This window comes from Etheostoma spectabile, unplaced genomic scaffold (genome assembly GCF_008692095.1).
Source record: "Etheostoma spectabile isolate EspeVRDwgs_2016 unplaced genomic scaffold, UIUC_Espe_1.0 scaffold352, whole genome shotgun sequence".
In the NCBI taxonomy this organism is placed as follows: Eukaryota; Metazoa; Chordata; class Actinopteri; order Perciformes; family Percidae; genus Etheostoma; species Etheostoma spectabile.
Window position 1 is genome coordinate 746,414 of NW_022605591.1, and position 12,280 is coordinate 758,693.

The 12,280-nt window shown below is 38.4% G+C and overlaps 2 protein-coding genes across 2 annotated transcripts in view; one reads left to right on the forward strand and one right to left on the reverse strand.

Moving 5' to 3' along the window:
• arhgef15b (Rho guanine nucleotide exchange factor 15b) overlaps positions 1 to 4,447 on the reverse strand; it is a 17,576-nt gene extending 13,129 nt beyond the window's left edge. The window contains exons 1-2 of the mRNA XM_032511331.1: positions 4,130 to 4,447; positions 708 to 1,190 (exon numbers count right to left, since the gene is read on the reverse strand). Of these exons, the coding sequence (XP_032367222.1) occupies positions 708 to 1,134 (427 nt within the window). The 5' untranslated portion in view covers positions 1,135 to 1,190; positions 4,130 to 4,447. The remainder of the gene's footprint in view (positions 1 to 707; positions 1,191 to 4,129) is intronic.
• Positions 4,448 to 8,108: 3,661 nt separating this feature from the next.
• The window catches only part of hdlbpb (high density lipoprotein binding protein b), a 44,772-nt gene continuing 40,600 nt past the window's right edge, over positions 8,109 to 12,280 (forward strand). Inside the window, exons 1-5 of the mRNA XM_032511313.1 lie at positions 8,109 to 8,220; positions 9,923 to 10,002; positions 11,056 to 11,157; positions 11,424 to 11,575; positions 11,903 to 12,118. Coding sequence (XP_032367204.1) covers positions 11,082 to 11,157; positions 11,424 to 11,575; positions 11,903 to 12,118 — 444 coding nt within the window. The 5' untranslated portion in view covers positions 8,109 to 8,220; positions 9,923 to 10,002; positions 11,056 to 11,081. The remainder of the gene's footprint in view (positions 8,221 to 9,922; positions 10,003 to 11,055; positions 11,158 to 11,423; positions 11,576 to 11,902; positions 12,119 to 12,280) is intronic.

Consider the following 12,280-nt stretch of genomic DNA (forward strand, 5'->3'; position numbering starts at 1 on the left):
AGAAATTCCACTAATTAACCCTGACAAGGAACAATTACATTTCAGGTGACTACCTCATGAAGCTCATTGAGAGAACACCAAGGGTTTGCAGCGATATCAAAAAAGCAAAGGGTGGCTACTTTGAAGAAACTAAAACATAAGACATGTTTTCAGTTATTTCACACTTTTTTATTAAGTACATAATTCCACATGTTAATTCATAGTTTTGATGCCTTCAGTGATAATTTCCAATGTAAATAGTCATGAAAATAAAGAAAACGCATGAATGAGAAGGTATGTCCAAACTTTGGCCTGTAGTGTGTGTGTGTGTGTGTGTGTGTGGGTGTGTGTGTGTGTGGTGTGTGTGTGTGTGTGTGTTGTGTGTGGTGTGGGTGTGTGTGTGTGTGTGTATAATACACACACAATCTTAAAATATGATATATATATATATATATATATATAATATAAATATAATATATATATCTAGTATTTTAAGATTTGGGATCACCCACTTCCCTTTATTATTATTGCTATCCCCAAGGTAATTTGGTTGACAGCCAGGCATTGAACACACAGGAAGTACAAGTAACAACAACAAATCTATGGTCCAAAACATAAAAAGAATATAAAAAAAAGAATATGTGGAACATATTCAAAAGACAAATACTAGAGCGGCAGCAGAAGCCAAAGACAGAAACACTAGTTAAAAAAGTGTAAAACCCCTGTACCTGATCGACCTCCTTCCACACTGATGGTGTCCCCATCCTCTGCACTCCAACCCTTCTGCTTCTGAAGGGTGCGGCTCTTCTTAACAGGCAGCGGAGGCGCCTTCTCTCCGCTAACTTGAAGCTGCAGATTGGCACGGTTTGGTTTGGGCCGTACCGTAGGCGGCCTTTTGACCCGTTTAATTGACCTGAGATCTGCGTTACCATTGGTGGGCTGTTGTTCCCCCGGTTCATTCAAATCATTTATGCTAAACTTGCTCACAATCCTCTTGACCTTTCCTTCAGAAAGCCTCGTGCTGATGCCACTGTCTCCCTGAAGAGGCGAGCTGGTTTGAGGTGTCGGTTTGGGAGGGATCTCTAGTCTCGGTTTGGGCTCAGGTTTGAGGGGTTTAGGCGACAGCGGCCGTTGGGATGCTTCCTGGACAGACATGGTAGCTGGTGTTTACACCCAGATACTGACAAGTCAGGTCAAAGAGAGCATGTCACCTGATGAGAAAGGAAAAGAAAGTTTGAAACCACTTTTATATCATATAAAAGTTAATGTCTAAATTATTAAAACCAACATTTCTTGTATTTTGTGCATTCATTAGACCGTAGAGAGCTTATATGGAATGGGGGAAGAAAGACTTCAAGTGGGGATGTGGCAGTTACATAGCGGATTAGTGGCTCTCAACCTTTTTGTCTCGCAATTACTTCACTCTCACTATAATTATAGTCATTTTCTGTAGCTGAAAGAAAACACAATGCAATACACACTCAATTCAATATTTCCTTTACAGTATAATCCTATAATCAGACTTTGCAGCTCTATACTACAAATCCTCCACTGCAGGTCCTCAGAGGAAAATGAACTTTGCACTGTAAGGAGGCAATTCATTTCTGGTAAGAACACATTCCCACAAAGAAAACAAGTTAATGTAAAACCAGCTGAGTAGCTGAAGTCTGTTTACTGCACTACACAAGGCACACAGTAAAGGGAATTCCAGCTATGACTAGTAGAGATAATAGATGTTTCTACTGTAAAGTTCCCTAGTAACTTGTTTATGCATTTACTGCTGTAATGGCCGGATCAGTATCAGAACAGGGATCCCAATCAAACACAAGGTTTCCATTTTAGAGAAAATCGGTGTCAGTAAGAGTCAGCCATTGGAAACTATTCTCATATGTAATGTTACTACAGCTTGGACTTCTGTGTAGAAGGACACAGTGAAGCAGCGACTACAATTGTCAATTCTTCTTTGGCTTGCTGTTAATTCATGTGTATTACCTGTGTAGCAAGCTGACATTTTGAACAGTAATGTATGTTTGATTCATAATGACACACGGCTGTAATTCAATTAATAGTTAACCACTGTTTCAATACAAATGTGCAATTTAAATCACTCCACCCTGGTTTATACACCTGTTTAATATCTCTTGTGCAACAATGTCAGAGGTCTTTACATAGATGTCCATGTTTTAAAAATATGATCTCTAAGATTCAGAATCAGAAATACTTTATTGATCCCTGAAGGGAAATTCTGTAAAGTGTGTGCTGCTATCACTTAATCACAGAAAACTAAACTCATAAATAGGAATAAATGTATTTACAAATGTACAAACACTGACACTTGTGACTGCCGTAAACCCGACACAGATTCCATCCTTTAAAATTCAAACACTGTTTCCTCATTCTAAGCACTCTAGTCATTCAAATGAAGCCTGTAAGTGCCTATAAAAAGAAATGTGATGACTATGAAGTGAAGTACAGTTTCCAATCTGGGCGACCAAATGTCCATGCTGAAGATTCTTTTCACCCTGTACAACAGCTGATGCAATACCAAACCAAAAGAGGGTTAGTCATCTTCTGAGTCATGCAGAAAACACTAGTGCACTGCTTTGTGTGACTCTTTGAATAATGTCGCGTGTAGCTGCATGCATTTAGGATCACACACGCATCTTTGAAGGGCAAAAAAATATTCTAATTGACAAATAATGTTGTAATTATGTTTTGGATTAATTAAATAATTACTTAGTCTATACATGTTTAAAATAATAACAGATGTCAGTAAGCAGCTGACATTCATTCAAACGCCAAGTATTTATATTTTAGCCACGATATCTGCATTTCTAAACAAATATTACTTGTCTACCGGACCAGACAACATTTTTAAGAAATTAGGATTAAATACTTTGTTGCCATACCAACATGACTGATTGCAATTTGTCTAAGTGAAGAGTGGTGCCTACAACCAGCAGGTAAACAAAAGCCTCACAGACAGCAATCCACTTTTTGGGCTATTAACAGACTCTTTTCCACACAGCTCACTCAAGTCAATAACACTCAACCAGTAGAGGTTTTTAATCGAGAAAGCTGGTCAGACCAGCTTGGAATGGAAGTACAGTTAGCATAAAATTATAAGTGTGTGTGTGTGTGTGTGTGTGTGTGTGTGTGTGTTTCAGGTCTTTCCAGGTTTTGCTTTTGGCCCTCAGGTTATTACCATTGTCCACAGGGTGACATATAAACCTCAAACAGGAGGGTGAATACACTCACAAAGCACTCTTCTACAAAGTGGGGTGGGGATAACACATTGTGATTTTGTGTTAATGCACTTATAGAAGTGAGAGATAAGACTTGAGGTCAAAATTCCCTCCTGACTTTCTTTCAATCAGCCCCCAACCAGACATCACTTCTCTTCTGTCACTCTTTGCTCTGTTGACCTGGTTAGTTCAATAGCTACATCCTCCAGTCTACTGGATCCCACAAACACTAAGGCTGGGTCAGTGGGCCACTCATTCATTCCACTAAGTGTATTTGTCCTGGTGAATCCAATACATATCAGATATGGTGTGATTCCTTAAATCAGACTTGCTAAAGAACAATCCTTAAGTGCTTAAAGAGGGCTCCATTAACACAATGCTGTGTGTGTGTGTGTGTGTGTGTGTGTGTGTGTGTGTGTGTGTGTGTGTGTGTGTGTGTGTGTGCACACATTATGCCATCTGCTCTGGACAGGAATGGGTAGGGGGGCTTTAAGAGAGCTACCATTACAATACAAGTTATGTGTATGCAAGCTCCACGTTGGCCAGGAAGAAGGGACGGAAAAGGTGTGTTGGGAAGGAAAAAACACACACACACACACACACACACACACACACACACACACACACACACACACACACCGTTCTAACTTAGGCCTAATATCGTTGTTACCTACCTTAACAATATGGGAAACGTGTCAAGTGATTAACTACAACAAGATTCAACAGTAGGCCTATGCCAAAAGGGTTAAATATTTACTTTTCAGTATGACAACGTCACTACTCGGTTTTCACATGGGAACAATTGCATCTAGACTCAACCATCAACATCAACCAATCCGCACCTGCTAAATTACCAATAATGAACTAATCTCGTTTAAACCTAAATTAGATGAAAGATAACTCACCAATGTTAAGCAGGCATATTTCTGAATCCTTCTCCTGTGATTCGGCGCTAGAGTTGGCAATTCAACATGGTTAGCTTTGGCCAGAAAACACGCTTTAGGTTCAAATCGGTCCGGGGCGCAGCTCCGCTAGTGTACGCTACTTTAAAAACACTGACGTTAAATAGACTGTTAAGAAAAATGATCCAGAATATAAAAGCAAACCAGTTCGGTTCCTTTTTGTTCCTCTGACAGTGTTGTCTGAGCACCCATCGCCCCCCTGTTGTCTCCTTTGTTACCAGCAGCACGTATGAGAGGAGAGGACGGGAGGTAGGAGTGGAACACCCCTCCGAGGTTGTTGTGACTTAAACCCGCTCACACCACACAGTCACACACAGTGAGGGTTACAACTTCCGGTAATGACTTTCAGAATAAAATAGATTTCCTCAAGGAGCTATGGGTAAATGACTAGAACATTGCAGAAAACAACCTCCTGAGCAATTATCCTCTTCTGTCGAGTTGTATGACAAATTTAGACTACGACAAGTTGGCCGATGGAAACGAGAATCCGAATCAGATCCAGAACCAACAAAAACAGCTTTCCCCCCCAGGCAGTCAAAAGCACAACCCCTTCTCTCCATCTCCCTCTGTAAAGACATGTGTGCAATGAACCCCCAAAACTGGAAGTGCAATAACATATTTACACAGTGCCATCTCATCAAGTTAATTTATCTTTATTTGATTGCTATATTTATTTTTTAACTTTCTATTTAGTTGTTATTTTCTATATTACGTTATTAGTGTTATATTTCTGTCTGTCATTATCCTTTCTATATTTTTCAATTCTAAAATTAGTGGGTGACAATATGTATGTTTCTGTATTTGTATTTTAACTATTAATGTTTGGGTTGAATAGTCCTTTAGTGGTAGCCAATGTGGTGGATTTTAACATTTGTTTTACACTTTTTTTCATGTTTTATGTATTTTGTTTTCTGCCTGCAGGTTAAATTCAGTTAACACCTCCAACAGGAAATATATTACCCAGTGAGATAATGCTGGTAACTGTCAGATATAGATAAATTAAAATCAAGAGATTTCTTTACACATTTATTAACACGTAAGAATAGAATTATGAATTCTATCCCCAAATGTTTTGGCATGGGATTCACAGTTGACTGAAATCATTTCCATTTGCATTTGATGTAAAAGTTGTGCAACATAGAGTTCATACAAAATTAACTCATTAATTACCTATTTATCCATTTGTCATTTGTTTTAATCATGTTTTGCATGATTGACCCTTTAACCTTTTTATTTATTTATTTTTGTTTGTTTTCGATTTATTCTGGTTTTTTTTTAAATAAGAGTTATTATTTTGAAAGCCAAAAGTTACTTCCTGGGTGTTTGTTGTACGCTTCATGCATCTTTGATCAGCCTATCTGTAGTGGCCATAATAAACCAAAAATAATAATGTTTTTTTATTTTGTTGTTGGTATTGCAAAAGTATTATATTGAGTTTTATTTGTTTGTTGCTTGAAAGTACTTGCATGTTTCAGTAGTTAACAGTTAACAAATTGCTGATTCCAATTTTTTTTCTTTATTGTATTTTAATGTCAGACAATACAAGGAACCACAAGTGATACAAAACATAAATAGACAGTCACAAACAAAGAAACAAAAATCAAATAAGAGATTTAAGTCAAATAAAACGAGCTGTTGCAGTGCACAATATTTCATGTGCTTATTCAGTCACTTTTCACATTACTAACCCTATACATATTACGCTAGACCATTCTTCTTTCAGGTATAATTCTAATGGGGAACATTCCCTTACAAAAACATCAAGCGTATTTCTTAGTACATGTGATAATATCTCCAATGGCAAAATGAACATACATTTTTCATAGCACATTGTAATAGTCGGAGGATCCTCGTTATGCAGTATTGTGAGGCGTGCAGCATACAAAGCAACTCTGCAAATGGACATATAATCCTAATTGGCATCCAGTCCCAGTCCAAAATGGTATGGATTTAGTGGAATATCAAACCTAAAAATGTTCTTAATCTTGTTTTGGACCGATAGCCAGAAACTTGAGATTTTTGGACATGACCACATTAGATGTCCATAAGTGCCACAGCTATTTTTATATTTTACACATAATGATGAGCACATAGGGTCATATTTACATCAAATAGCAGGAGCAACATGCAGTCTGTGGATAATCTTATAGTGAGTCTTATTGGATTTATTAGAATATGTAATTTTGTTTGCATTCAACAAGATCCTTTTCCACATCCCCTCATCCAGATGGGATCAAAAATCTTCACCCCAGGAAGTTTTACTATTGATTGTAGGGATGGTGCCAAACATTTGAGAGTAGGCCTAAATATAACTTAAAACGTGTATCTTTTCAAGCGGATTTGTATTCAAGCCACCCATATATTTTGGTATAGAATGATGGATATAGCTCTTAAACTGTAACTAACGGACAAATTGTGTTTGAGGGAGCTCAAACTCAGTTCTGAGTTAAGGGAAAGATTTTAAGATCCCATCTGAAAAGAGCTCTTGTATTTTAAGATACCACCATTGTTCAGTGTTTTAAAACCCACATCTAAACAAGACAATTCAAGGTGGATTACAGGAAGAAAATGTAGTTAAACTTTAAAATTGGTCAAACAATACATTTGTATCATTTAGATTATAATTACTCATTAATCACTAGAAACAATCATCAGAGATGAGCCTATATCAAAAATAATTTCTGGTCTCTCCTCCTCAGATGAAGAAGAACCCTGAACATTCTTTACTTTTTTAACTATTGGACTTTTAGCCTTTTTCTTTTTTCTTATTTTAAAGATGTTTTCAAAATATCCACAATGTATTAATTTTAAGTTTGTTTTGTAAACAGATGTAAATGGATATTTGGTGCTGCATAAACATTTAAAATGCTTATCATTTCACCATTTGAAAAAGCCGTATAGAAGCACAAAGCACTGCTCTGTTGATAACATACATGACTAAACCTAACTCATTAAGACATAGAAAAAACAAAATAAAACGCTGACTTCACAGTACATAAAACACATAATTCCACTCCTCCCACCCTGACAGCAAAAGGCCCAGCCCAAGTCCAAGAGACAACATTCCCTAACCAAATGCAGGAAGGAGCCTATATCAGTCCATTATTTTAAATAGCAACATAATTCAAGCAAGAACTAGTATTTTCCAAAACAAAAATAAAGAGAAAAGAAAAACAGACAGTAATCAATAATGAAAAATAAAAATCATATTTTTTTGATATGCTGGGGTGACCACTGCCTGTAACATCAAATTATAAGGTGTATATAGCCAACTCTTTATAGTACATGCCATAGCAGGTGCACAGAGGGAGGCGCTTGGCTACCGCATGCAATCCTCCCCTCACCTTCTGTATCCTACTTCCACCTAGCGCCTTAGATTGGAACACACATGAAGCAAACGTATTGGATTCTTCAGATATTACAGTTTATTTGAGATGTTTTTTTTTTCTTATTATTTTGCGCTGTAAATGGTGGCATAATGTTTGAAAAGTAAACATTTTGAAATACATTCGGACTTACTATCTTATAATTTTTTACTTACCATGAGTGTTTTTATTTCTATCATTAATGATGTATCATCTAGTTTTTCCCTCCCTGGTAAAATTGGGAATCCATATTTAGGCTGCATATAACTTAAGAAAAAGCATGACGCTCTGACTCCTGTACACAGGCCATTATGAATGATAAGTGGACCCGGTCAGTTTCGTGGACCTGAGATGTTAATAGGGCTGATAACTTGAAACAGTCTATCACTTATCGATTACCATCCCAGACACAACATTTGACGTCTTTACATTTAAATATAACAGTCAAGTGTGTAAACAATAGAGTAAGACGAAAATCACACGTGGATCTATTTAACTAGGATGCTCCTGTTGCGAAAAGATACTGCGGCATTTCCTTTATACTCGGTGAGTCGCAGTGCATGCTGGTATCGCTCCGCCGGCAGAGGAAATGCTCCTAGACCAATCACATCTGTGTTTACACCATCACCTGTCAGACACACACCCTCAGCTATATTTTCTCTCTGAAAGGTAGGAATTCTCGATTTATTTAATATTCGCTTTTCATATAAATGTGAATATCGTGAATTGAGTCAGAGTCTAGGTTTTGTAACGAGAAAGCCGGTTCGACTATACGAGAAGCACCATGGGTAAGACAGGTTAGCGCCCCCGGAGCTGGAGAGCTAGAGCTGGTTATCTGTCCGCCTGGCTTGTTTTTTAGCCGATTATCAGAAAGTCCTTGCGCCTAATCATCCCCGGCTGAGGTCGGAGCAGAGCGTTGTGTGTTAGCTTAGCGAACTATTGTCTGAAACCCTTTGTTCGCCTTCGTTTGCAGAGGTTAACAGCCCAAGCTAACGGGACCAGCCAAGCGTGCATCCTCACGCTAGCAATAAAGCTGCTAGTCGGCTAGAGAGAGAACCGTTAGCTGGCCCGGTGCGCGATTGGATTAATACCACCATCTATATTTCATATTTATATCTAGAGCATTGGTAACAGTGGTATTGATAGTCACAGCCTTTACTAAATTAGCGTTAAATTGTGTGCACCGAGCCAATTGCTCTTGTTTCTTTCGTCTCTTTCGAGTTTTCTCGCTTTCTTGCATTTCAATATAATTGTTAGCAATCTAACGAAGTGTTAGCAGGTGCCAAGCTACAATGGGAAACTTGCGTTTGTAGTTTGCCTTATTATAAGCCCCTAAACAAATGGTGGAAGAAGTATCGCGATCAATATAATTCCTTATGTAAAAGTGGCAATACCCCAATCTATAAAAACACATTTTAAAAAGTCCTCCGTTCAAAATTGTACTTGTTGTGTAATTGTTGTGTCATTAAAAGCAAAATTAAGTTTCGCAAGTGAAAGTACTCATGTGAGACAAGTTGCATAACGTTATAATGCTATAACGCATCATGTTTAAGTAGTCTTTTGCTGTATTATTTGGTTTAGGTGGAGCTAATTATTTGCTGTTGAGTATTTAGTAGTTTAATTATAATGTAAATATGCATCATATTTCATAAGCTCATTGTAGTTGTATGCTCTGCAAAAAAAACTATTGATGTCAAAAAGCTGTAGATGGCTCCCATCATGGGGATATAGATGGAGTAAAATATTTGCCTCTGAAAGTGTAGTGAAATAGAAGTCTTAATTATCTTCAAATTTACATGTACAATACTTGAGTAACTATATTTAGTTGCATTCCACCATGTCCCTTAACATACAGTTATCCTGGTGTGTTTACCCGTAAATAGCTTTAAGGTTGTTAAAATCATTGTCCATACTGTTTTGTATTGTATATATTCTACAACTGCTTGTTCACTGAAGCTGTATGATGTTTTCACTGAGTGAAATATTTAAACCCAAGACTCCATCATTTTATAAACATTTCCCAAAACTTTAGCCTGGCGTTTTTGGTATCTTTGAAAACATTTGGATCTGTATCAGAATTTAAAACCAAGTTGAACAACCTTTTGATTAACCAAGTACAGTACAGACTCACATTTTGTGGTTCCATTGATTAACTCTCAAAGTTTCTGGGACATTACATTGTATAAAAGAGGGAAGACTAGCAGAGACATGTAGAGAGGGGCGGGGGAGGAGAATGGAGGAGAGTGAATCAGATCCAGACAGAGTAAGGTGCAGTGCAGTGTGGGTGTTATTAAGCCAGCCTATATGCTGTACAGCTTTTTGATTTACAGTGTTCACTTTTAGTCTTTTTCTCCCCCTCCTATCAACCCAGGAGCTGAAAAACACACTCACACTGAAGCGCCTACGGTAGCAGCTAACTGGACGGACTCTCTGGCAATTGACCTTTTGCAGGTAAGCCTAGGCTCACTTTGTACAAAATGACATCCATTATACAGTTAAGCTACTTTAGTTTGATCAGTTTGTTACATTTTCTTGGCTTTTAAAGGTGGTTAGCAGTGTCTTCACCAGCAGGGTCTGATTTCACATAGCAGTTATAATCTGAATGTACGTTGGGATCACACAGTAACATTTCAGGGGAAACATTTCTAACTCAAAGTCAGTGTTGTGCTCAGCCAGAAGCATCACACAGCGAGGTGATGGATATGCATACCTGTTTATATGAGTGAGAAAAACATATTGGTTGTCAAAGATATTAAAGCAAAAATATCAAGTATAAGGGAGTGATTCCCATCAACTGATTTCAGATCCCAACTCTATCATAAAGGTACAAACCAGGAATACAAGTAAGAGATGTAACAGACAAAACCTGATTTCCCCTGTCAACTGTTAATTAAAGAGTAATTTTATGAGGGGACTTGTAAATGTTTTTTTAAATGATTTTTTATTTTATTGCTGCACTTGCAGTTAGTAGCCATAAAAATGCTATTTCCTCGCTAAATCACAAGACTGTCATTGTGTTCACAAAGTTGGTCTCACATGCACAGTCAGAAGAGGAGTTCAAGGATTTGTAGTTTTGGGATTTTGCATTTTAAAAATGCTCAGGGAAGACCCACTGTTAGAAAGATCCTGTGATTCTGAACCATAAGGAATGTCAGCAGCAGCAGTTGTTTTTACACTACAACAGCTCTTACTATCTGACTTGTGATAACCCGGTCCCTGAGGTTCTGTGCCACCGTTTGTTTGTCTAAGGCCTGTATAGTGTTAATTGGAGCATCTCAGGTGTAACGTGCAGCATCAGTGCAGTATAGCAATGCCACAGAGGCATGCTGAATCTTCTGGGGCTTGTGGAAAGCAATCCTAGCAAATATAAAACAGTGCAATTGAGAGAGGGAAGAAGAGCAATGTAAATGATGCAATTTAAAACAAGTTTCTTTATTCCTGATGGCTTTTTCCTCTTTAGATTTTATTCTTTTTATTCCATCCTTCCCCACCTCTCTGTCTTAGTGGAATAGCGGAATAAGTCTTGAACCATGAGCTCAGTGGCAGTGTTGACCCCGGAGAGCTTTGCGGAGCATCGCAGTGGCCTCAAAGACCAAGAGATTACAGGTAAAGCCCGTCTGTCTTATACTTACCTGTTTTTACTTTTGTACGGAGTCTTTCACCTCAGTGGCCTAAGTTAGTTAAAAATGAGGTAAACATATTTGGATTTCTCTTCTCAATTTTCTTGTGCTGTACATGATGGTATGATTTTTAATTACAGTATTTTCCTGAATTTTAATAATCCTTCTCAATCCATTCATTCACTCTTACTGCTTTCTTCCTCCATCTTTACCTTCATCCTTACCTTATTTATATTTGTCTCTCCGGGCAAGGCTGCATCCCTGAGGATGAGGCCTACATTCCCACCTACCTGGAAGCCTTCCCTCCGCTGCCGGAGAAGGGGGCACCAGGGGAAAAGGCTGGGGAGCAGGCTTCAGCTTGGGGGAGCAAGATCAGGCCCATCAAAGCCTCTATCATCACCCAGGTCAGGCAGCCACTGACTTCATACATAAACAGTCAACAGAATATAGACAAGTATTCACATGTTATATATATATATATATACATATAGTATACATACACAAGTTATGGCAAAAGGTTTTGACTTTATCAAGAACTATCGTTCATGCAGAAGATGTAAATGCATCAATACAATATGTCGTTCATTCCTCTGCTCTTTAGATATTCTGACTGTGACAAAATTTTACAGAAGACACATTTACACATTTACGCAAATTTGCACCAGTTACGGAAAAAAAAATCTAGTGAGACGCAATGCCTGAACCTCCCCTCTAACTCGCTCTGGGTATAGGTGTTCCATGTGCCCCTGGAGGAGCGTCGCTACAAGGACAACAGCCAGTTTGGGGAAGGCGAGGAGGCCAAAGTGTGCTTGGACATCATGCAGCGGACAGGGGCCCACATTGAGCTGTCCCTTGCCAAAGACCAGGGCCTGTCTATCATGGTCACTGGCAAACTGGACTCTGTCATGAAGGCTCGCAAAGAAATCGTAGCTCGCCTGCAGACACAGGTAAATTCACAGTAGTTTTTTTGCATATGGTAGTAGTTATTTTATGTTTAGAGTGTTGGGTAGTGGAATGCTGAGTGCATGGCAAGGTTGTTTTCTCTACCAGCTCTACAGTGCCTTGCGAAAGTATTCGGCCCCCTTGAACTTTTCAACCTTTTGACACAT